Source organism: Squalius cephalus (genome assembly GCF_949319135.1).
Source record: "Squalius cephalus genome assembly, chromosome: 19".
Lineage (NCBI taxonomy): Eukaryota > Metazoa > Chordata > Actinopteri > Cypriniformes > Leuciscidae > Squalius > Squalius cephalus.
The window spans coordinates 1633141-1659915 of NC_137140.1; the positions used below are offsets into that span (position 1 = coordinate 1633141).

The 26775-nt window shown below is 35.4% G+C and overlaps 1 protein-coding gene across 2 annotated transcripts in view; it reads left to right on the forward strand.

Annotated features, from left to right (window-relative positions):
* abcc3 (ATP-binding cassette, sub-family C (CFTR/MRP), member 3) overlaps nt 1–26775 on the forward strand; it is a 98114-nt gene that overhangs the window by 67307 nt on the left and 4032 nt on the right. Inside the window, exons 23-30 of one of the 2 annotated variants that reach the window (XM_079851960.1) lie at nt 1109–1419; nt 11470–11669; nt 19153–19279; nt 20706–20807; nt 22162–22308; nt 23205–23363; nt 24900–25066; nt 25896–26090. In XM_079851960.1, the coding sequence (XP_079708086.1) occupies nt 1109–1419; nt 11470–11669; nt 19153–19279; nt 20706–20807; nt 22162–22308; nt 23205–23363; nt 24900–25066; nt 25896–26090 (1408 nt within the window). Of the gene's footprint in view, nt 1–1108; nt 1420–7771; nt 8086–11469; nt 11670–19152; nt 19280–20705; nt 20808–22161; nt 22309–23204; nt 23364–24899; nt 25067–25895; nt 26091–26775 lie in introns of both variants that reach the window. The other variant, XM_079851959.1, reaches the window with a different exon arrangement.

The following is a 26775-nucleotide window of genomic DNA, read 5'->3' on the forward strand; positions in this document are numbered from 1 at the left end:
CTGTAGGTGTGTGTGTGTGTGTGTGTGTGTGTGTGTGTGTGTGTGTGTGTGTAGTGACGCTCTCCTCCTCTGATGCCCCCTGTAGGTGTGTGTGAGTGTGTGTGTGTGTAGTGACGCTGGCCTCCTCCTCTGATGCCCCCTGTAGGTGTGTGTGTGTGTGTGTGTGTGTGTGTAGTGACGCTGTCCTCCTCCTCTGGCGCCCCCTGTAGGTGTGTGTGTGTGTGTGTGTGTAGTGACGCTCTCCTCCTCCTCTGGCGCCCCCTCTAGGTGTGTGTGTGTGTGTGTGTGTGTGTGTAGTGACGCTCTCCTCCTCCTCTGGCGCCCCCTGTAGGTGTGTGTGTGTGTGTGTGTGTGTGTGTGTGTGTGTGGTGACGCTGGCCTCCTCCTCTGATGCCCCCTGTAGGTGTGTGTGTGTGTGTGTGTGTGTGTGTGTGTAGTGACGCTGTCCTCCTCCTCTGGCACCCCCTGTAGGTGTGTGTGTGTGTGTGTGTGTAGTGACACTCTCCTCCTCCTCCTCTGGCACCCCCTGTAGGTGTGTGTGTGTGTGTGTGTGTAGTGACACTCTCCTCCTCCTCCTCTGGCACCCCCTGTAGGTGTGTGTGTGTGTGTGTGTGTGTAGTGACGCTCTCCTCCTCCTCTGATGCCCCCTGTAGGTGTGTGTGTGTGTGTGTGTGTAGTGACACTCTCCTCCTCCTCCTCTGGCACCCCCTGTAGGTGTGTGTGTGTGTGTGTGTGTGTGTAGTGACGCTCTCCTCCTCCTCTGATGCCCCCTGTAGGTGTGTGTGTGTGTGTGTGTGTAGTGACGCTCTCCTCCTCCTCCTCTGGCGCCCCCTGTAGGTGTGTGTGTGTGTGTGTGTGTAGTGACGCTCTCCTCCTCCTCCTCTGGCGCCCCCTGTGGGTGTGGGTGGGTGTGTGTGTGTGTGTGTGTGTAGTGACGCTCTCCTCCTCCTCCTCTGGCACCCCCTGTAGGTGTGGGTGGGTGTGTGTGTGTGTGTGTGTGTAGTGACGCTCTCCTCCTCCTCCTCTGGCGCCCCCTGTAGGTGTGGGTGGGTGTGTGTGTGTGTGTGTGTAGTGACGCTCTCCTCCTCCTCTGGTCCCTCTAACACAGGCGTCCTGGTCATGTTTTCCTCATTTACTCTGGCTCTGGGGAAAATCCAGGGCTCCCGCAAGCTTCATCAGGCCCTGCTGGACAACCAGTTTCACACGCCACAGTCTTTCTTTGACACCACTCCCATAGGCCGGATCATCAACCGCTTCTCCAAGGACATTTACGTGATCGACGAGGTCCTGCCCTCCACCGTGCTCATGTTCCTGGGCACCTTCTTTGCCTCCGTGTCCACCATGATTGTTATCATTTGCAGCACACCCATATTCGCTCTGGTCATTGGCCCTCTGGCCTTGATTTACTTCTTTGTCCAGGTATTTCCTCCCTTTTATTGCAGATTCTGGAGGAGTCCGGGGCGGTCCTTAACATTTCAATTCTCCTGAGCATGTGCAGAGACGATTTATTCCTCTCCTCTTCTGCATGAGTCTATATGGCTTCGTTCCGACCGCCGGGAAAATCTGACTTTTTTTTTATATGCATTTAGTTTTTTGAACAATTTAAATCTGATAATTCTTGCACGGTCACTTTAGACATCAAGCTTTTTTTGTGTGCACATATGCATATGTAACATAATTTAAAGTGTGCATCATGCTCTACGGCTGTCATATTTGCTTATTCTCTACATTTCTGTCTTGTTTTCCAGCACAAATATCTAAACGTTTTTAAATCGATAGACATTTACTTATTTTGTTTGGTTTTATCTTATTGTATGTATACAGCTAAAAATATCTATGCATTCTTAAATCAAAATGCATTTACATTTTGATTTTAAAAATGCATCACAATTACGCGAGTTAGCTCGGAATCATAATCTAGTTTTCCCTTTGGATTAAGATGATTTTTCTGACCGCATTAGCAGATTTTTGTTCTTGTTTAAACTTAAATTTTGATCATTTTTCTTTTTATAAAACATGAATATCTTCAGTCATTTTGCTTTTCAAATTAATGTATCTTGATTTAAAGGGATAGTTCACTTTGAAATTAAATGTTGGCATGTTTTAGCTTTCCTCAAGGGCATCCAAGATGTAGGTGTCTTTGTTTCCGCAGTAGTTTCAATTTTGATATTTTTAGGTCAAACCGTTCTTGTCTGTCAGTCATTTAATGCAGGTCTATGGTCACTGTCTCAAAGAGCATGCACAGAGTCCAAATTAAACAATTCCCCATCGTCCAAATTAAACAATTCCCCATCGTAAGTACACATTGATGGCCTAAGACACGAGACGAGCGGTTTGTGTGAGAAAACGAACAGTATTTTTATCGTTTTTAACTCTTGTATACAACCACATTCAAGTAATCTGAGGGCGCGGGCGCTTCCTGGTGTGTGACGTGTGCGCAGACTGGTGCATAGATATATATACACTAGATGTCGCCTTGTCTACGTCAGTTCATTGGAACGAGGCGACATCTAGTGCAGGGGTTTTCAAACTTTTTGTGTGTGTGGACCACTATTTGTATTTAAGAATTTTCGCGGACCACCTCATAATACACATAATAAAATATGTCTACACAGAGTCCTACCTGAATTAATCTGCACCTCTAAATAGGCGTACTAGCACTAAAACTATAACTGGTCATTACATCAGTACAACAGGCTTGTTAAAAGAAAGTTTACTGCACACAACGGCTGCCACATATTTAATTTATTTATTTACTCATGCGCCCGATCGATGGCAATCAGGGCATAATCAGGTTAATTTGAACAACAGGCTTGAAATCTATACAGTAATAAGAACACTGGAATATAGTCAACATTTCAAATCCTTTGGCGATTTTAGGGGATTATTAATCTTCAGAGTTTTACAAGTCCTCAAAAAGAACAGGCTTGAGTTTGTCCACTTAACAGCACATCTGCAAAACATTTCAGAAACGCGAGATCAAGAAACTAACTGGAAATTAAAATAATAACAGGCCTTATTCATTCCATTTATAAACATTTGGTTTCATCAACTAGATGCCTAACTGTGCGTTCACAGTTATAGCGCGTCAAATTCAAAAAGGGATTATGTCAAATTCGCGCCTGCCGCGTCTAGTGATACGCTTGACCACTTTGTATCAATTCGCGCGTCAAGAGCGAAATTGACGCGCGTAAAAACAAAAGTTTGAAGCGAAATTTCGTCCGGTGTGAACGCACCATTAAAGGCTATGCGTGTGATGTGATAATGAGAACATATTAATTTGCCTCTGCCCTTTTCTCTTCAGAGAACCTGTTGCTATCCACCGAACCAATGTTGTGGTTCTAACGGCACTGAACTTGAATGTCACGGCAGAACACCACTAGGCTATTTTAGTAATCACACAATAACTTGACTATTTAATTAAAATGTTATATCAATATAGGCCTACATATTCTTTTTACTTTTTTTATGGGAATTTCCTGGTAAAATGAAGGTAAAAAAAATATTATTTTATATTTTATTTTGCCTTTCCACGGACCACCTGCAGTACCCTCACGGACCACAGTTTGGGAATGGCTGATCTAGTGTGTATATATCTATGCACCAGTCTGCGCACACGTCACACAGCAGGAAGCGCCCGCGCCCTCAGATCACTTGGACGTGGCTGTGTATAAGAGGTAAAAACGATATAAATACTGTTCGTTTTCTCACACAAACCGCTCGTTTCGTGTCTTAGGCCATCAATGTGTACTTACGATGGGGAATTGTTTAATTTGGACGATGGAGAATTGTTTAATTTGGACTCTGTGCATGCTCTTTGAGACAGTGACCATAGACCTGCATTATACGACTGACAGACAAGAACGGTTTGACCTAAAAATATCAAAACTGAAACTACTGCGGAAAAAAAGACACCTACATCTTGGATGCCCTTGAGGTAAGCTAAAACATACCAAAATTAAATTTCAAAGTGAACTATCCCTTTAAGAATGTTTAGATATTTGTCCTGGAAAACAAGACAGAAACACTGAGGAGGATCATCATGTTTTGCCGTGTATGCATTAAATATTAAGCAGATAATGTGTGTGTGAGACCGTGAACGAGTCAAACACTCGGTCCTAAAAATCAGAATTTCTCGCGGTGTGAGCGAAGCCTTGTCTTGTGCGACTGCTCACTTCCTGTTTCTCCTGCCCACTTCCTGTTGCTCGTGTGTCTGCACTCTTCACCCATCACACAACACACACGCATGCACACACACAGGAACTCTCGTGGTTTGTGTGTAAATCCTCCTGCTTTTCTTTTAGCGCTGATGATGATGATGATGATGATGCAGATTATGTCCAATAATTCCCATTATTAATGTCCAGTTATTAAATGGTGCATCTGCAGACGACAGCAGGGCTTGAGTCGAGTTATAGTTCTCAGATGAGATTTTCCTGATATTTCAGTTGTTGCTCTGAAACTTCTCAGATGTTTATCTTGGGATCTCAGCATAATCTCATATTTCAGATCAGATCTGTGATCAAAAGACAGAGATTTCAATATGAACTCAAACATTTCTCATCAAATCCTTGAAAAAGGTTGTTATTGCACTACCGCTCAAAAGTTCGGAATAATTGTGTTTTCTGAAAGAGTCTCTTCTGCTCACCAAAGCTGCGTTTATTTGATCAGAAATACTGTAAAATAGTGAAATATTAACATCTGTTTTCTATGTGAATATATACAGTACCAGTCAAAAGTTTGGAAACATTACTATTTTTAATGTTTTTGAAAGAAGTCTCTTATGCTCATCAAGCCTGCAGTTAAAAAAATAAATAAATTAAAAAAAACCTAATATTATGAAATATTATTACAATTTAAAATAATGGTTCTCTTTTTTAATATACTTTAAAATGTAATTTATTTTTGTGATGCAAAGCTGAATTTTCATCAGCAAGTACTCCAGTCTTTGGTGTCTTATGATCCTTCAGAAATCATTCTAATATGATGATTTGATACTCAGTTATTATCAATGATGGAAACAGTTGTGCTGTTTAATATATTTTTTTGGAATACTTTTTTCAGGATTCATTGATGAGTAAAACGTTAACAGCATTTATTCATAAAAACAGCATTTATTCAAAATAAAAACATTTCTAACAATATAAATCGTTACCATCACCTTTTATCAATTTAACGCATCCTTGTTGAATTAAAGTACTAATTTCTTAAAAAAAAAAAGTTATTGTTCCCAAACTTTTGAACGGTAGTGTATATTGTTACAAAAGATTTCTATTCTAAATAAATACAGTTCTTTTTAACTTTTTATTCATCAAATAATCCTGAAAAAAGTATCTCAGGTTATAAATATTAAGCAGCACAACTGTTTCCAACATTGATCATAAATCATCATATTAGAATGATTTCTGAAGGATCATAAGACACCAAAGACTGGAGTACTTGCTGATGAAAATTCAGCTTTGCATCACAAAAATAAATTACATTTTAAAGTATATTAAAAAAGAGAACCATTATTTTAAATTGTAATAATATTTCATAATATTACTGTTTTTTTTTTTGTTTGTTGTTGTTTTTTTAACTGCAGGCTTGATGAGCATAAGAGACTTCTTTCAAAAACATTAAAAATAGTAATGTTTCCAAACTTTTGACTGGTACTGTAGTAAAGTGTAATTTATTCCTGTGATTTTCAGCATCATTACTCCAGTCTTCAGTGTCACATGATCCTTCAGAAATCACTCTAATATGATGATTTGATGATCAAGAAACATTTATGATTATTATCAGTGTTGAATATAGTTCATTTGTTTGTGGAAACTGTCATATATTGTTTTTTCAGGATTCTTTGATGAATAAAGTTCAAAAGAACAGCATTTATTTGAAATAGAATCATTTGTAACATTATAAATGTCACTTTTGATCAATTTAATGCATCCTTGATGAGTAAAAGTAATAATTTCTTCTTTTTTTAAATCCCAAAACTTTTGAACGGTAGTGTGTCTGAGCTATGAGATTTAATTTTATATAGTATAATGTAAAATCTTTTTGTTTTTACAAATTCTCTGATTGTTTCTGAGGAGCTGGTCAATGTTCATATCTGAGATTCATAAACACGGGCAATGAAATACATTTTCTGTCTTTCACATTTCTGCATTTGGCTGATGCTGATCTTGCACTGAAGGTTGAAGTGTTATCAGTTCCTGCATTTGAATTGAGTGTGTTTCTCTCCCAGATGTGTGTGTGTGTGTGTGTGTGTGTTTGCATACGGACTTCCACCATAGTTCAGTTTCAGTGTTTCTCCAGTCGTGGCGTCACACACACACAGACTGTAGGGCTGGGTCACAGTATTGAGCTTTAGTAGATGTGGATACAGCTTTAGGTGTTGACGTGCTGTACCTGATAAATATCCAAATGAATCGACATCAAACTTGTAAATCGAAATAGGAATTTAAATAAATCGTAAGCTTGTGAATCAAAATGGGAATTGAATCGAATTGCAAGCCTGTGAATTAAACACGGAATTGAATCGAATCTCATGCTCGTGAATCGAAATCAAAAGTGAATCGGAAAATTAAAAACGGAATTGAATCGAATCACATGCTCGTGAATCGAAATCAAAAGTGAATCGGAAAATTAAAAACGGAATTGAATCGAATCACATGCTCGTGAATCGAAATCAAAAGTGAATCGGAAAATTAAAAACGGAATTGAATCGCATCACATGCTCATGAATCAAAATCGGAATTGAATCAAATCACAAGCTTGTGAATCAAAATCGGAAGTGAATCAAATCGCAAACTTGTGAATCAAAATCAGAATTGAATCAAATTGCAAGCTTGTCAATCAAAATCAGAATTGAATCGAATCGCAAACTAGTGAATCAAAATCGGAATTGAATCTAATCATAAGCTTGTGAATCAAACTCGGAAGTGAATCAAATCACAAGCTTGTGAATCAAAATCGGAAGTGAATCAAATCGCAAACTTGTGAATCAAAATCAGAATTGAATCAAATCGCAAACTAGTGAATCAAAATCGGAATTGAATCCAATCACAAGCTTGTGAATCAAAATCGGAAGTGAATCAAATCGCAAACTTGTGAATCAAAATCAGAATTGAATCAAATTGCAAGCTTGTCAGTCAAAATCAGAATTGAATCAAATCGCAAACTAGTGAATCAAAATCAGAATTGAATCTAATCATAATCAAAATCATTGTGAATCAAAATCGAAAGTGAATCGAATCTCAAACTTGTGAACCAAAATCAGAATTGAAGCAAATTGCAAGCTTGTGAATCAAAATCGGAATTGAATCAAATCGCAATCTTGTGAATCAAAATCGGAATTGAATCAAATCACAAGCTTGTGAATCAAAATCGGAAGTGAATCAAATCACAAGCTTGTGAATCAAAATCGGAAGTGAATCAAATCGCGAACTAGTGAATCAAAATCGGAATTGAATCAAATCACAAACTTGTGAATCAAAATCGGAATTGAATCAAATCACAAGCTTGTGAATCGAAAGTGAATCGAATCTCAAACTAGTGAATCAAAATCGGAATTGAATCAAATCACAAGCTTGTGAACCAAAATCAGAATTGAATCAAATCGCGAACTAGTGAATCAAAATCGGAATTGAATCAGATCGCAAGCTTGTGAATCAAAGCTGAAATGTAAGGTAATGGTGAAGCCCAGCCCTAGCAGTGTGAATCAGACGAGCGAGGGCTAAACCGGACTAACCCTCCTCTTCCTCGTTGTGTGTGTCGTTGTGCGCAGGTGTGCTGATTCTGGCCAACGCTTTACTGTGCCGGGCGTACAGCACACTGAAGGCGGCCCGCCACACACACCTCCACATGCTCCAGGGCATCCTGAGGGCACCACAGGCCTTTTTCGAGGCCACTCCCTCAGGCCGGGTCCTGAACCGCTTCAGCAAAGACGTGGACACTATAGACTCGCTCATTCCAGATAATATTGATATCTGGATGCGCACTTTCTGGTACACAGTAAATGTGCTGCTCGTTTGCTCTGTCCTCACCCCTATGTTCCTCATAGTCATAGTGCCGTTAATGCTGTTCTATTGGTGGGTCCAGGTAAATAGGAACAAGTCTGCTAACTCATTAATACAGCATGCTAACATGTGTTGATGTTCTGTTCTAGCTGCATTATTATCACTGTCGTAGTGTTGTAGTTTTTACACCGTGTGTGTGGTTTGGTCACTGGGTTTTGGTGCGGTCAGGGAGTCGAGACTCTGGCGAACGAACGGAGAGACTCGACTCACTGAACTCTCAGCTGAAGCTGTTCTTTACCCAAAGAATACACTCCTTCTGTTTTATACCCAATTATTAATCATTTGAGTAAAAGTAATAATAATAATAATTCATTTTTGCAATAATGTATTCAATTATATTCTACTACTTCTTCTGCTAATAATAATAATGATAGTAATCATTAATTTTTGCAATAAATTGTTAATTATATACTATTACTACCACTGCTAATAAGAATGATAATGATAACAATATTATATAATTTAATATATTCATGTAATAATTATATCATTTAAATATAATTTTATTATTATTATTGACAACAGCAGCAACAACAACAATAGTGGTAATAAATGATTGCAATAATGTATTAAATAAAATACTACTGCTACTACTAATAATAGTATTAATAATTTGAATTATTTGTATTATATAATTTAATAAATTACTGCAAGAAAATAATAATAATACAGTATTGCATTAATATATAAAATAATACAATACTGCTATTAATAATAATAATAATTATTATTATTTTATTATATAATTTAATAAATTACTGCAAGAAATGAATAATAATAGTAATACATTATCGCAATAATTAGTTAAATTATATAATACTGCTACTACTACTACTACTAATAATATTTCAATTATAATATTTTATATTATTTAATAAATTATTAATATGATTATGAGTATAATGATGATGATCATTAATTTTGCAATCATTTATTATTATTATTCACAACAACAATAATACTTTAACGCAATAATTGATTACATTATTTTAATAAAGTTCATGTTTAAGTATACTACTAATAATAATGATAATAATTATTATATGATTTAATTTATTACAACAAAATAATAATAGAATATTGCAATCATTTATTAAATAATGACTATTATCATTATAATTAAATATATCTATATATCATTTAATAAAGTTTAGGAATAAATTATTATTACGGTTAATATTTTGATATTAGTGGTAAGTAATAATAACATTAATGATAATAATAATAATTATTATTATTTAATTTAATAAATGATTGCATTATTGCAATAATGAATTATTATTCATTATAATGCTTTATATCCGCCTGTATGGATATACAGTGTAATCATTATATTATTTAATAAATTATTAATATGATTATGAGTATTATGATGATGATCATTAATTTTGCAATCATTTATTATTATTATTCACAACAACAACAATACTTTAACGCAATAATTGATTACATTATTTTAATAAAGTTCATGTTTAAGTATACTACTACTAATAATGATAATAATTATTATATGATTTAATTTATTACAACAAAATAATAATAGAATATTGCAATCATTTATTAAATAATGACTACTATCATTATAATTAAATATATCTATATATCATTTAATAAAGTATAGCAATAAATTATTATTACAGTTAATATTTTGGTTAATAATATCAATGATAATAGTGGTAAGTAATAATAACATTAATGATAATTTAATAAATGATTGCATTATTGCAATAATGAATTATTATTCATTATAATGCTGTATATCCGCCTGTATGGATATACAGTGTAATCAACAGTATGAGTGATGAATGTGGGTAAAGAAGAGTGTTTTACAGTAGAGTTACAGTAGAGTTACAGTAGAGTAGATGAAGTTGTGAAGTGTTTTGCTGTGTGAATGTCCTCATTTCATCAGTACTAATGCAAGCGCGCGTAACAGACTGTGATTCAACTGGACTTTAACTCATACCTGGCAAGAACTGGCATATGGAAAATAATAATCCACATTAGAAGTGTGTTTGGTGGTCAGAATCTACTAATATTTAGACTCTTCCTAACCAGTTCAGATGCTAATGACAAGTAGTGGAGAGATAAACAGCATTACGGTTTGTAACACAGTTTAATATTGATAACGGTGTGTGAGATGTTTGCGGGCCTCTATCTGGTGTCGTGGAGAGCAGTGATTCTCAACTCTTCGGTACTAAACCCTCAATCTCTCAATGCATAACTGTAACTTGGTCTTGCATCTGTCCTGATTGTACTGTAACTCCTCATCTCTTTGCATGGCTTTCTGAAGCGCTCTGTGTTTCCTGAGCGAATCGCTTGTCGCATGCAGCCGAAATATCACATTATTGATGTCATTATATTCAGAAATGCACAAAGCCAAACCAAACACTACAACATTATGATAGCGTTTGATCCCGTTTATATTTGATCCCTTAATGTGAATGCCATTTTTTAATATTTCAATAAGAGAATTGCATTCTGAAATATTGTTTGATTAAAAGTGCTTATGGTGAGGATTCTAGAAAGTAAATTAAACTAAATTAAAGATTGAACATGTTTAAAACGGTTTGTCTCAATGAAGGAATGTGCGGATTAACTAGAATCACGTACAGTTTATTATAGTGTGTGATATTTGATATTCAGAAGAATTTTGATAATTGTATTCAGAATTAATTGATCAAAAGTGACAGTAAAGACATTTATAATCTTACAAACGATTCTGTGTCAAATAAATGCTGTTCTTTTGAACTTTCTATTCATCAAAGAATCCTGAAAAATTAAATGTATCTCAGTTTTCAAAATTGATGATAATCATAAATGTTTCTTGAGCATCAAATCCTCATATTAGAGTGATTTCTGAGGATCATGTGACACTGAAGACTGGAGTAATGATGCTGAACATTCAGCTTTGATCACAGGAATAAATTACACTTTACTGTATATTCACACAGAAAAGAGATATTTTGAATTATAATAATATTTAACTGTTTTTACTGTATTTTTGATCAAATAAATGAAGCTTTCAGAAACATAAAAAATCTCACCGACCCCAAAATTTTGAATAGAAATTAGAATAGAATAGAATATTTGAATAGAAATAGAATAGACCCCAGAAATATTTCACATTTATCTTGATAAGGCTTTTTCTCTTATTATAAATATTATTATTGTAATTAGTCTCTTAGTTAGTAATAAACTGACCAAACATTCCTAGAGTTCAGACAAACCTGCAATATTATCTTGTTCATTTTAAAGCATTTTGAAATTTTCCTAAAAGACTTTTCCAAAAATGCATGTTGTCAGACGCCGAGTGTGTTTTCTGAATCCTCACTCATTCGTACATGTATAAATATGTAATCTTCCTGCTGTTGTGTGTTTGTGTAATGGCTTGTTCTTTCCTCCGTAGAGGTTTTATGTGGCCACGTCTCGTCAGCTAAAGAGGCTGGAGTCTGTCAGTAGGTCTCCTATATATTCTCATTTTTCGGAGACCATCACGGGCACTAGCGTGATCCGCGCGTACGGGCGCCACGGTGCCTTCGTTCTCATGAGCGATATGAAAGTGGATGAGAACCAAAAGAGTTACTACCCTGGTATCGTATCCAACAGGTTGGTTCGGTCTCGCTCACACTCGCTCGGATGCATGCAGACTTTCCAATTACGACTTTAATCATTTAACTATTGCGACTTTATATCTCGCAATTCTGACTTTATAACACAATTGCAACTTTATATCACGCAATTCTGACTTTATAACACAATTGCAACTTTATATCACGCAATTCTGACTTTATAACTCGCAATTACGACTTTATATCACACAATTCTGACTTTATAACTCGCAATTACGACTTTATATCACACAATTCTGACTTTATAACACACAATTGCGACTTTATAACACACAATTGCGACTTTATAACACAATTGCAACTTTGTATGACTTAATTCTGACTTTATAACACGTAATTGCAACTTTATATCATGCAATTCTGGTTTTATAACACGTAATTGCGACTTTATATCACACTATTGCAACTTTATATCACGCAATTCTGACTTTATAACTCACAATTACGACTTTATATCTCGCAATTCTGGTTTTATAACACACAACGCAATTGCAACTTTATATGACGCAATTCTGGTTTTATAACACACAACGCAATTGCAACTTTATATGACGCAATTCTGGTTTTATAACACAACGCAATTGCGACTTTACATCATGCAATTCTGACTTTATATCACACTATTGCAACTTTATATCACGCAATTCTGGTTTTATAACACACAATGCAATTGCGACTTTATATGACGCAATTCTGACTTTATAACACACTATTGCAACTTTATATCACGCAATTCTGGTTTTATAACACACAACGCAATTGCGACTTTATATCACGCAATTCTGGTTTTATAACACAACGCAATTGCGACTTTATATGACGCAATTCTGACTTTATAACACACTATTGCAACTTTATATCACGCAATTCTGACCTTATAACGCAATTGCAACTTTATATCACGCAATTCTGACTTTATAACACGTAATTGCGACTTTATATCACACTATTGCAACTTTATATCACGCAATTCTGACTTTATAACTCGCAATTACGACTTTATATCCGCAATTCTGGTTTTATAACACACAACGCAATTGCAACTTTATATGACGCAATTCTGGTTTTATAACACGTAATTGCGACTTTACATCATGCAATTCTGACTTTATATCACACTATTGCAACTTTATATCACGCAATTCTGGTTTTATAACACACAACGCAATTGCGACTTTATATCACGCAATTCTGGTTTTATAACACAACGCAATTGCGACTTTATATGACGCAATTCTGACTTTATAACACACTATTGCAACTTTATATCACGCAATTCTGGTTTTATAACACAACGCAATTGCGACTTTATATGACGCAATTCTGACTTTACAACACACTATTGCAACTTTATATCACGCAATTCTGACTTTATAACACGTAATTGCAACTTTATATCACGCAATTCTGGTTTTATAACACACAACGCAATTGCAACTTTATATGACGCAATTCTGGTTTTATAACACGTAATTGCGACTTTACATCATGCAATTCTGACTTTATATCACACTATTGCAACTTTATATCACGCAATTCTGGTTTTATAACACACAACGCAATTGCGACTTTATATCACGCAATTCTGGTTTTATAACACAACGCAATTGCGACTTTATATGACGCAATTCTGACTTTATAACACGCAATTGCAACTTTATATCACGCAATTGTGACTTTATCACACAATTGCGACTTTATATCACACAATTCTGACTTTATAACACAATTGCGACTTTATAACACGCAATTGCGACTTTATATGACGCAATTCTGACTTTATAACACGCAATTGCAACTTTATATCACGCAATTGCGACTTTATCACACAATTGCGACTTTATATCACACAATTCTGACTTTATAACACGCAATTGCGACTTTATATCACGCAATTCTGGTTTTATAACACACAACGCAATTGCGACTTTATATCACGCAATTCTGACCTTATAACGCAATTGCAACTTTATATCACGCAATTCTGACTTTATAACACGTAATTGCGACTTTATATCACACTATTGCAACTTTCTATCACGCAATTCTGACTTTATAACTCGCAATTACGACTTTATATCTCGCAATTGCGACTTTATAACACAATTGCAACTTTATATGACTTAATTCTGACTTTATAACACACTATTGCAACTTTATATCACGCAATTCTGGTTTTATAACACACAACGCAATTGCGACTTTATATCACGCAATTCTGACTTTATAACACAATTGCGACTTTATATCACACTATTGCAACTTTATATCACGCAATTCTGACTTTATAACACGTAATTGCGACTTTATATCACACTATTGCAACTTTATATCACGCAATTCTGACTTTATAACTCGCAATTACGACTTTATATCTCGCAATTGCGACTTTATAACACAATTGCAACTTTATATGACTTAATTCTGACTTTATAACACACTATTGCAACTTTATATCACGCAATTCTGACTATAACACGTAATTGCAACTTTATATCACGCAATTCTGGTTTTATAACACACAACGCAATTGCAACTTTATATGACGCAATTCTGGTTTTATAACACGTAATTGCGACTTTACATCATGCAATTCTGACTTTATATCACACTATTGCAACTTTATATCACGCAATTCTGGTTTTATAACACAACGCAATTGCGACTTTATATCACGCAATTCTGGTTTTATAACACAACGCAATTGCGACTTTATATGACGCAATTCTGACTTTATAACACACTATTGCAACTTTATATCACGCAATTCTGGTTTTATAACACAACGCAATTGCGACTTTATATGACGCAATTCTGACTTTATAACACACTATTGCAACTTTATATCACGCAATTCTGGTTTTATAACACACAACGCAATTGCGACTTTATATCACGCAATTCTGGTTTTATAACACAACACAATTGCAACTTTATATCACGCAATTCTGACTTTATAACACGTAATTGCAACTTTATATCATGCAATTCTGACTTTATATCCGCAATTGCAACTTTATATCACGCAATTCTGGTTTTATAACACACAACGCAATTGCAACTTTATATGACGCAATTCTGGTTTTATAACACGTAATTGCGACTTTACATCATGCAATTCTGACTTTATATCACACTATTGCAACTTTATATCACGCAATTCTGGTTTTATAACACACAACGCAATTGCGACTTTATATCACGCAATTCTGGTTTTATAACACAACACAATTGCGACTTTATATGATGCAATTCTGACTTTATAACACGCAATTGCGACTTTATATCACGCAATCGTGACTTTATCACACAATTGCGACTTTATATCACACAATTCTGACTTTATAACACAATTGCGACTTTATAACACGCAATTGCGACTTTATATGACGCAATTCTGACTTTATAACACACTATTGCAACTTTATATCACGCAATTCTGGTTTTATAACACACAACGCAATTGCGACTTTATATCACGCAATTCTGACTTTATAACACAATTGCGACTTTATATCACACAATTCTGACTTTATAACACAATTGCGACTTTATAACACGCAATTGCAACTTTATATGACTTAATTCTGACTTTATAACACACTATTGCAACTTTATATCACGCAATTCTGGTTTTATAACACACAACGCAATTGCGACTTTATATCACGCAATTCTGACTTTATAACACAATTGCGACTTTATATCACACTATTGCAACTTTATATCACGCAATTCTGACTTTATAACACGTAATTGCGACTTTATATCACACTATTGCAACTTTATATCACGCAATTCTGACTTTATAACTCGCAATTACGACTTTATATCTCGCAATTGCGACTTTATAACACAATTGCAACTTTATATGACTTAATTCTGACTTTATAACACACTATTGCAACTTTATATCACGCAATTCTGACTATAACACGTAATTGCAACTTTATATCACGCAATTCTGGTTTTATAACACACAACGCAATTGCAACTTTATATGACGCAATTCTGGTTTTATAACACGTAATTGCGACTTTACATCATGCAATTCTGACTTTATATCACACTATTGCAACTTTATATCACGCAATTCTGGTTTTATAACACAACGCAATTGCGACTTTATATCACGCAATTCTGGTTTTATAACACAACGCAATTGCGACTTTATATGACGCAATTCTGACTTTATAACACACTATTGCAACTTTATATCACGCAATTCTGGTTTTATAACACAACGCAATTGCGACTTTATATGACGCAATTCTGACTTTATAACACACTATTGCAACTTTATATCACGCAATTCTGGTTTTATAACACACAACGCAATTGCGACTTTATATCACGCAATTCTGGTTTTATAACACAACACAATTGCAACTTTATATGACTTAATTCTGACTTTATAACACACTATTGCAACTTTATATCACGCAATTCTGACTTTATAACACGTAATTGCAACTTTATATCACGCAATTCTGGTTTTATAACACACAACGCAATTGCAACTTTATATGACGCAATTCTGGTTTTATAACACGTAATTGCGACTTTACATCATGCAATTCTGACTTTATATCACACTATTGCAACTTTATATCACGCAATTCTGGTTTTATAACACACAACGCAATTGCGACTTTATATCACGCAATTCTGGTTTTATAACACAACACAATTGCGACTTTATATGATGCAATTCTGACTTTATAACACGCAATTGCGACTTTATATCACGCAATCGTGACTTTATCACACAATTGCGACTTTATATCACACAATTCTGACTTTATAACACAATTGCGACTTTATAACACGCAATTGCGACTTTATATGACGCAATTCTGACTTTATAACACGCAATTGCAACTTTATATCACGCAATTGCGACTTTATCACACAATTGCGACTTTATATCACACAATTCTGACTTTATAACACGCAATTGCGACTTTATATCACGCAATTCTGGTTTTATAACACACAACGCAATTGCGACTTTATATCACGCAATTCTGACCTTATAACTCGCAATTACGACTTTATATCTCGCAATTGCGACTTTATAACACAATTGCAACTTTATATGACTTAATTCTGACTTTATAACACACTATTGCAACTTTATATCACGCAATTCTAACTTTATAACACGTAATTGCAACTTTATTTCACGCAATTCTGGTTTTATAACACACAACGCAATTGCAACTTTATATGACGCAATTCTGGTTTTATAACACGTAATTGCGACTTTACATCATGCAATTCTGACTTTATAACACAATTGCGACTTTATATCACACAATTCTGACTTTATATCACACTATTGCAACTTTATATCACGCAATTCTGGTTTTATAACACACAACGCAATTGCGACTTTATATCACGCAATTCTGACTTTATTACACAATTGCGACTTTATATCACACAATTCTGACTTTATAACACAATTGCGACTTTATAACACGCAATTGCGACTTTATATGACGCAATTCTGACTTTATAACACGCAATTGCGACTTTATCACACAATTGCGACTTTATATCACACAATTCTGACTTTATAACACAATTGCGACTTTATAACACGCAATTGCGACTTTATATGACGCAATTCTGACTTTATAACACGCAATTGCGACTTTATCACACAATTGCGACTTTATATCACACAATTCTGACTTTATAACACAATTGCGACTTTATAACACGCAATTGCGACTTTATATCACGCAATTCTGGTTTTATAACACACAACGCAATTGCGACTTTATATCATGCAATTCTGACCTTATAACGCAATTGCAACTTTATATCACGCAATTCTGACTTTATAACACGTAATTGCGACTTTATATCACACTATTGCAACTTTATATCACGCAATTCTGACTTTATAACTCGCAATTACGACTTTATATCTCGCAATTGCGACTTTATAACACAATTGCAACTTTATATTACTTAATTCTGACTTTATAACACACTATTGCAACTTTATATCACGCAATTCTGACTTTATAACACGTAATTGCAACTTTATATCACGCAATTCTGGTTTTATAACACACGACGCAATTGCAACTTTATATGACGCAATTCTGGTTTTATAACACGTAATTGCGACTTTACATCATGCAATTCTGACTTTATATCACACTATTGCAACTTTATATCACGCAATTCTGGTTTTATAACACACAACGCAATTGCGACTTTATATCACGCAATTCTGGTTTTATAACACAACGCAATTGCGACTTTATATGACGCAATTCTGTCTTTATAACACGCAATTGCAACTTTATATCACGCAATTGTGACTTTATCACACAACTGCGACTTTATATCACACAATTCTGACTTTATAACACAATTGCGACTTTATAACACGCAATTGCGACTTTATATGACGCAATTCTGACTTTATAACACGCAATTGCGACTTTATCACACAATTGCGACTTTATATCACACAATTCTGACTTTATAACACAATTGCGACTTTATAACACGCAATTGCGACTTTATATCACGCAATTCTGGTTTTATAACACACAACGCAATTGCGACTTTATATCATGCAATTCTGACCTTATAACGCAATTGCAACTTTATATCACGCAATTCTGACTTTATAACACGTAATTGCGACTTTATATCACACTATTGCAACTTTATATCACGCAATTCTGACTTTATAACTCGCAATTACGACTTTATATCTCGCAATTGCGACTTTATAACACAATTGCAACTTTATATTACTTAATTCTGACTTTATAACACACTATTGCAACTTTATATCACGCAATTCTGACTTTATAACACGTAATTGCAACTTTATATCACGCAATTCTGGTTTTATAACACACGACGCAATTGCAACTTTATATGACGCAATTCTGGTTTTATAACACGTAATTGCGACTTTACATCATGCAATTCTGACTTTATATCACACTATTGCAACTTTATATCACGCAATTCTGGTTTTATAACACACAACGCAATTGCGACTTTATATCACGCAATTCTGGTTTTATAACACAACGCAATTGCGACTTTATATGACGCAATTCTGTCTTTATAACACGCAATTGCAACTTTATATCACGCAATTGTGACTTTATCACACAACTGCGACTTTATATCACACAATTCTGACTTTATAACACAATTGCGACTTTATAACACGCAATTGCGACTTTATATGACGCAATTCTGACTTTATAACACGCAATTGCAACTTTATATCACGCAATTGCGACTTTATCACACAATTGCGACTTTATATCTTGCAATTCTGACTTTATAACTCGCAAGTCGTTCGGATGCATGCAGATTTTCCCAGCGTCTTCCATTCTTTACTGGCTTTTGTGGGAAATGTCTCTGTTAAAATGTCGCTGAGTCTTACAGTGTTGTGTTTGGATGCGAAACAGGTGGTTGGGGGTTCGGATCGAGTTTATCGGGAACTGTATTGTGTTGTTTGCTGCTCTGTTCGCTGCAGTCGGGAAGGATAAACTGAGTCCTGGTCTGGTGGGTCTGTCAGTGTCCTACGCTCTACAGGTACAGTCACACTCATGTATTATAATCACTAGTCATGTAATAGTTCATATAATAGTGTTCATCTGTAGCTCTAACATTAGTGTATTCATACTGTTGTTTATCATGAAAACATTTCTTTTTTATTTTCACTACATCTCATGATGCATTTATAATGGGAGCTTGTTTCCACCACAGAATAAAACCTTTTAAAAGATAATTGCGACTTTTTATCTCACAATTGTGTGATATAAAGTCAGAATTGCAAGTTTATTTCTCGCAATTGCTTATATTATATATCTATATTTGTAACATATAATTGTGAGAAAAAAGTCCAAATTGTGAGAAAAAGTCGCAATTACTTTTTTTTTTTTTTTATTCTGTGGCGGAAACAAGCTTCCATAATTTACACAAATAACATGAGACTTAAATACATAGGAGAAATATTTAATTTTACACTATTGGTCAAAAGTTGATGTTTATTGTTTAATATTTTTAAAAGAAGTCTCTTCTGCTCAGCAATGCTGCATTTATTTTGAAAAATAAATACAATAAAATCAGGAATATTGTGAAATATTGTGCAATTTGATATCACATGATCCTTCAGAAATCATTCTAATATGCTGATTTGCTGCATTATTAATTATTAATAATGGTTCTTCTAATTAATATGAAAACAGTGGAAACTGATAAAAAATGTATTTATTTTTTAAATTCTTTCAAAAGTTCAAAACAACAGCATTTTTTTAAATAGTCTTTTGGAACATTATAAATGTCTTTACTTTCAGTGTCATAATTTCTTCACGTTAAACCATACTTTTATTTTGACATTTTCTCGTGAAGATCTTTGAGTTTCAGTTTCAGACAGTAGTTTTTCTGAAATTAAGCTTGTGAAGTGACTCTGGAGATTTGTTCAATTTAATGCATCCTTGATGAATAAAAGTATTATGATTTTTAATCTTACTGACCCTTTTGAACGGGTTTCAACATTGATAATAATCATAAATGTTTCTTGATCATCAAATCATCATATTAGAGTGATTTCTGAAGGATCATGTGACACTGAAGACTGGAGTAATGATGCTGAAAATTCAGCTTTGATCACAGGAATAAATTACACTTTACTGTATATTCACATAGAAAACAGATGATTTACATTATAATAATATTTCACCATTTTTACTGTATTTTTGATCAAATAAATGCAGCTTTGATGAACAGAAGAGACTTTTGACATGTACTGTATAGATTTAGCAGATGCTTTTATCCAAAGTGACTTACTATAGACAAGCATAAGCAATATAATACAGAGCCAACAATATTTGCAGTATGCAATGCCACATTTAATATAAAGAAAGATTATGAAACAGAGGATCAGGGGAGAAATGCATAGTTGTTTTTCACTATAAGTGCCTGTATTCTGTAACAACACTTTTTACTTCTACTGTAGGTCACTATGTCCCTAAACTGGATGGTGCGGATGACCTCTGACCTTGAGAGCAACATAGTAGCAGTGGAAAGAGTGAAGGAGTATTCAGAAACACCGACTGAGGTACAGTACAACAAACACATGCTCATGCTCTTAAGAATGAACATTTGATTGGTTGATTTGCTCTTGAACATCAGCATGAAATCTGGTCCGCTTTACCCAGCACTGTGAAAATGATGTCGAAACAGTGAAATGTGCTCTAGAATTTACTCTACTCTTTGACGGTAGTTTGAGAAAACTAGGAAAATAAGTGTCTTAATCTCCAGAGCTGCTCTGAGAGTCACTTCACAAGCTTTTCACCGTTTCATTTCAGAAAAACTACTGTCTGAAACTGAAACTCAAAGACCTTCACGAGAAAATGTCAAAATAAAAGTCTGGTTTAACGTATGCTAAAATATACTTCTCAAAGTAATAATATTTCTAAGGAATATCATTCCTTAACCAATTATAAAATATTTTTTCATCCATGTTTTAAATGTATACAATTCTGTTGTGCAGCATCTTATTTGCCAAAACATAAAAATGCAATGTTTTGTTGCAAATGAATTGTTAAATTTCAATTTGATTACATTTTAGAAGCTTATAAATGTATATAAAATTGTCTTAAATCATTAAAGGCAGAATCCCAAACAAATAATTAAAATGGAAAACACAGAATTTAGGGGAAATTAAAATTAATTTCATGGGGCCCTTAATTAATAGTGAACAAACAAATTTACATGTTTACATTCATCCTCAAGGTCTAATATGTGAAAAGCATTTCCTTTCCTATTAATGTTAAATGAATATCAGCCAGCCCTAAAATATGTAACTAGTAACTAAGTAAGAAATAAAACAGTTTTTTTCTGACCCCATTGACAGTAATTTGTTCTTGTTTTAATCATAAACTCACTTTTTTCTTAATATCTTCAGTCATTTTGCTTTTCAGATGAATGTATCTTATGAATGTTTAGATGTTTGTGCTGGAAAACAGGACAGAAACACTGAGGAAGAACATGATGAGCAAGAGCTCATTTGATGTCAAATCTTATAACGTTATAAAAGTAATATACGTTGTAATAGCAGTGTAACACCCATGTCATTATGCAAATGTCTGTCCTCATAAATCACAAAAACAAACACACACACACACTAACTTTTTTTAAAAAAACCCACATTTTATTATGTTTATTAATCAATTTTCCTTGTGAGGACCAGCAAAAAGTCCTTACAAAGTAGGGAATCTCAAATTTGACTATCCTTGTGGGGACATTTGGTCAGCTAAACACACACACACACACACACATATATGATTTATGAATGTTTAGATGTTTGTGCTGGAAAACAGGACAGAAACACTGAGGAAGAACATCATGTTTGCGGTTTCTTGTGAGCTCATTTGATGTAAGATATTGAACTGGACCGTGGGTTTCCACAGGCTCCCTGGGTCGTGCAGGACAAGCGCCCGCCGCCAGACTGGCCTCCCCAGGGAAACGTGGAGTTCGTGGATTACAGCGTGAGATATCGAGAAGGACTGGACCTGGTGCTGAAGAACGTCTCTCTGAAGGTCAAGGGAGGAGAGAAGGTCAGGAGCCTCGCTTCTTCAACGCTTATAGAGCCAACATCTGTAGATCTGTCAGGTTTACATCTGTTTTAAGCCACCAAAAGAAGCTTAAAGTCCTCCTGTAGTCAATCATTTTATCCCTTAAACCTCATCTTTGATCATCAAAATTACATATTTAAATGTTTTTTCATCTTCATGCCTTTAAATATCTTGAATGTAACTCGACACCCTTGCCTCATTTAGTATACGCAGTTCTATGAATATGCAAATGAGCCCCGCCTCCACTCACTCACTCAGCTCAGAGATCCACTGGTTGACGATCACACGTTGATCTGATTGGTTACAAGGTAGTTTGTGACGTCAGAAACACCAGCGATTTCAAAGCGTGTTTTTGAGACTGTCTTTGGTTCACTGCAGTTTTAAGGAGGAAATACTCAGCAATGCTGTCGACTTATGAACTTACACATGGTTTGTCTTAAAGCAGATTAAAAACACCACATAGACACATAAACAACATTAAACGCTGGATTTCACCACAGGGGGACTTTAAGAAAAACAGTGAGAGGAAAAAATCAAATTAAAATGCCTGAAACAGTGATATTAAAAGATCAGATTCAGTTTACAGATTATTGATCAAGTACACTATATACAGGCGAGCAGATGAGCCCAAAATATGAACTATGCAAAATATTTATTTTACCCTTATTAGTGGGTAATTCTGTAAAAGCTGACGACAGTAGGCTTCGAAATATGAGCAAAGCTAAATATAATATGAGTTCAAGTGTAAATTAATAGGCAATAAATACCTATTTCTGAGTGTTTGATACACTAACATAACCAGTGGATGATATGTGTGTTGATAATGATATCTCATTACTGTGATATATATTATATTTTCATATAATGATTCCCTGCAGATCGGCATCGTGGGAAGGACGGGAGCCGGGAAGTCGTCGATGACTCTGTGTTTGTTTCGTCTTCTGGAAGCGGCGGATGGAGAGATCGTGATCGACGAGGTGAAGATCTCAGAGATCGGCCTTCATGACCTGCGATCCAAACTCACCATCATCCCTCAGGTGTGTGTGCTAGCATCTGGTTCAGTTTAGCACAGCTGTTTATTGCGATATTAGCGCTGCACTCATGATGGGTCAGCAGAAAAAGCTCATTTCCCCATTCAGAGCCATAAAGCAGTGGATTGTGATTGTTTTTCTGCTGGCGGTCGATGAAGCCAAAGCACTGAGCGCTGATAATGAGCCTGTTCAACTGAGGCTAATGGCCTGTTCGTTTGGGTCCAGATTATTAACATTGTGCTTTTTTCCTGTTGTTTGTTCTCTCTGTTTTCTCTCTAGTAAAACCTGTTCTTCACCTCATTTCACCTTTTAGCAGATACTAAAACTCTGCCGTGTGATTTAATGTGTTTTGCTCAGCAGAGCAGCATTCAGCGCTCACTACTCAAAAATTACTCAAATTCAGATTCAAAAATGTTGTAATTTTTGTAAAGCAATGTATCTTTCCAGGAAAAAAAATAGTAATACAATTTAATTTTTTATATATACTGTATATATATATATATATATATATATATATATATATATATATATATATATATATATATATATACAGTGCTATGCATAAGTTTAGACACCCATGCTAAAGTTGACTAAAAAGAGGAATAAAAAATCATCTTTTGGAAACTGAACTTAATGCCTTAATTAAAAAAAATAGGAAAAATCCAACCTTTAAGGACACCAATTTTCTTTGTGAATGAATAATGTATCGTAAATAAATAAATGTTCTTCCTTCAAATACAGGGTGCATAAGTCTGGACACCCCTATGTTAAATCCCCATAGAGGCAGGCAGATTTTTATTTTAAAAGGCCAGTTACTTCATGGATCCAGGAGACTATGCATCCTGATAAAGTTCCCTTGGCCTCTGGAATTAAAATAGCCCCACATCATCACATAGCCTTCACCATACCTAGAGATTGGCATGGTTTTATTTTAGTTAGCCTAATAGCTGGTTTGATTTGCATTGAGAGATGATCTTATGGAAAGTACTCCATGCCAATCTCTAGGTATGGTGAAGGCTATGTGATGATGTGGGGCTATTTTAATTCCAGAGGCCAAGGGAACTTTATCAGGATGCATAGTATCCTGGATCCATGAAGTAACTGGCCTTTTAAAATAAAAATCTGCCTGCCTCTATGGGAATTTAACATAGGGGTGTCCTAACTTATGCACCCTGTATTTTAAGGAAGAACATTTATTTATTTACGATACATTATTCATTCACAAAGAAAATTGGTGTCCTTAAAGGTTGGATTTTTCCTAATTTTTTAAATTAAGGCATTAAGTTCAATTTCCAAAAGATGATTTTTTTATTCCTCTTTTTAGTCAACTTTAGCATGGATGTATTCACTTATGCATAGCACTGTATAATCAACAAATGTGACATTTAGTGACTCTCTCACACACTGCTCATTCTCAGCATCGAGTCCTGCCGTTTACATCATGCTGATGATTTAGTTTCGCTGTAAATATGAGTGTGTGTTCTGTGATTGACGTGTGTGTCCTGTGACTGTAACTGCTGTGTGATTGGTGTGTGTTTGCAGGAACCGGTTCTCTTCTCTGGGACTCTGCGGATGAACCTCGACCCCTTTGATAAGTACAGTGATGAGGAATTATGGAAAGCTCTGGAACAGTCTCACCTGAAGAAGTTTGTGAGCAGCCAGCCTTTAAAACTGGACCTGGAGTGCTCTGAAGGAGGAGAAAACCTCAGGTACTGAATCATACAGCAGAAATATGGCTGGGCATTATTTCATATCATTATATCATCACACCACAACAGATTTACAATCAAATAACTGTCATTCAATAGCAGAAATATAACTTTTTTTCTAAGCTAAATCATCCAGCCCGAGTTCATTCACATTTCTGTTCTACATACACTACCAGTCAAAAGTCTGGAATTATTACGATTTTTTTCTGTAAAACTTCAGATTTATGTGGAAACCGTGTCATATTTTATTTTTCAGGATTCTTTGATGAATAGAAAGTTTAAAAGAACAGCATTAATTTGAAATAGAATCTTTTGTAACATTATAAATGTCTTTACTGTCACTTTTGATCAATTTAATGTGTCCTTGATGAATAAACGTATTATTTTATTTTAAATCTTACTTGCTGCAAACTGTATGAATGGTAGTGTATCATGCTTTCTACACCAATCTGAAGCAGCAACTGTTTTCAACACTGATAATAATCATAAATGTTTCTTGAGCATCAAATCCTCATATTAGAGTGATTTCTGAAGGATCATGTGACACTGAAGACTGGAGTAATGATGCTGAACATTCAGCTTTGATCACAGGAATAAATTACACTTTACTATATATTCACACAGAAAACAGATGATTTACATTATAATAATATTTCATCATTTTACTGTATGTTTGATCAAATAAATGCAGCTTTGGTGAGCAGAAGAGACTCTTTTAGAAATATTAAAAAATTTAATTATTCTGAACTTTTGACTAGTAGTGTATTTGTCTGTAATGTGTTGCATTATGAGCATGTACAGTACAGTGTGTGTGTGTGTGTGTGTTCAGTGTGGGTCAGAGGCAGCTGGTGTGTTTGGCTCGAGCTCTGCTGAGGAAGACGAGGATCCTGGTTCTGGATGAAGCAACAGCCGCTGTGGATCTGGAGACCGACGACCTGATCCAGTCCACCATCCGCACGCAGTTCGAGGACTGTACCGTGTTCACCATCGCCCACAGACTCAACACCATCATGGACTACACCAGGTATACACACACACACTCACACACACACACACACACTCACTCACTCACTCACTCACTCACTCACTCACTCACTCACACTCACTCACTCACTCACTCACTCACTCACTCACTCACACTCACTCACTCACTCACTCACTCACTCACACACACACACACACTCACTCACTCACTCACTCACTCACTCACTCACTCACTCACACACACACACACACACACACACACTCACTCACTCACTCACTCACTCACTCACTCACACTCACTCACTCACTCACTCACTCACACTCACTCACTCACTCACTCACTCACTCACACACACACACACACTCACTCACTCACACTCACTCACTCACTCACTCACTCACACACACACACACACTCACTCACTCACTCACTCACTCACTCACTCACTCACTCACACTCACACACTCACACACACACACACTCACTCACTCACTCACTCACTCACTCACTCACACTCACTCACTCACTCACTCACTCACTCACTCACACTCACTCACTCACTCACTCACTCACTCACTCACTCACTCACACTCACTCACTCACTCACTCACTCACTCACTCACTCACTCACTCACACTCACTCACTCACTCACTCACTCACTCACTCACTCACACACACACACACACTCACTCACTCACTCACTCACTCACTCACTCACTCACA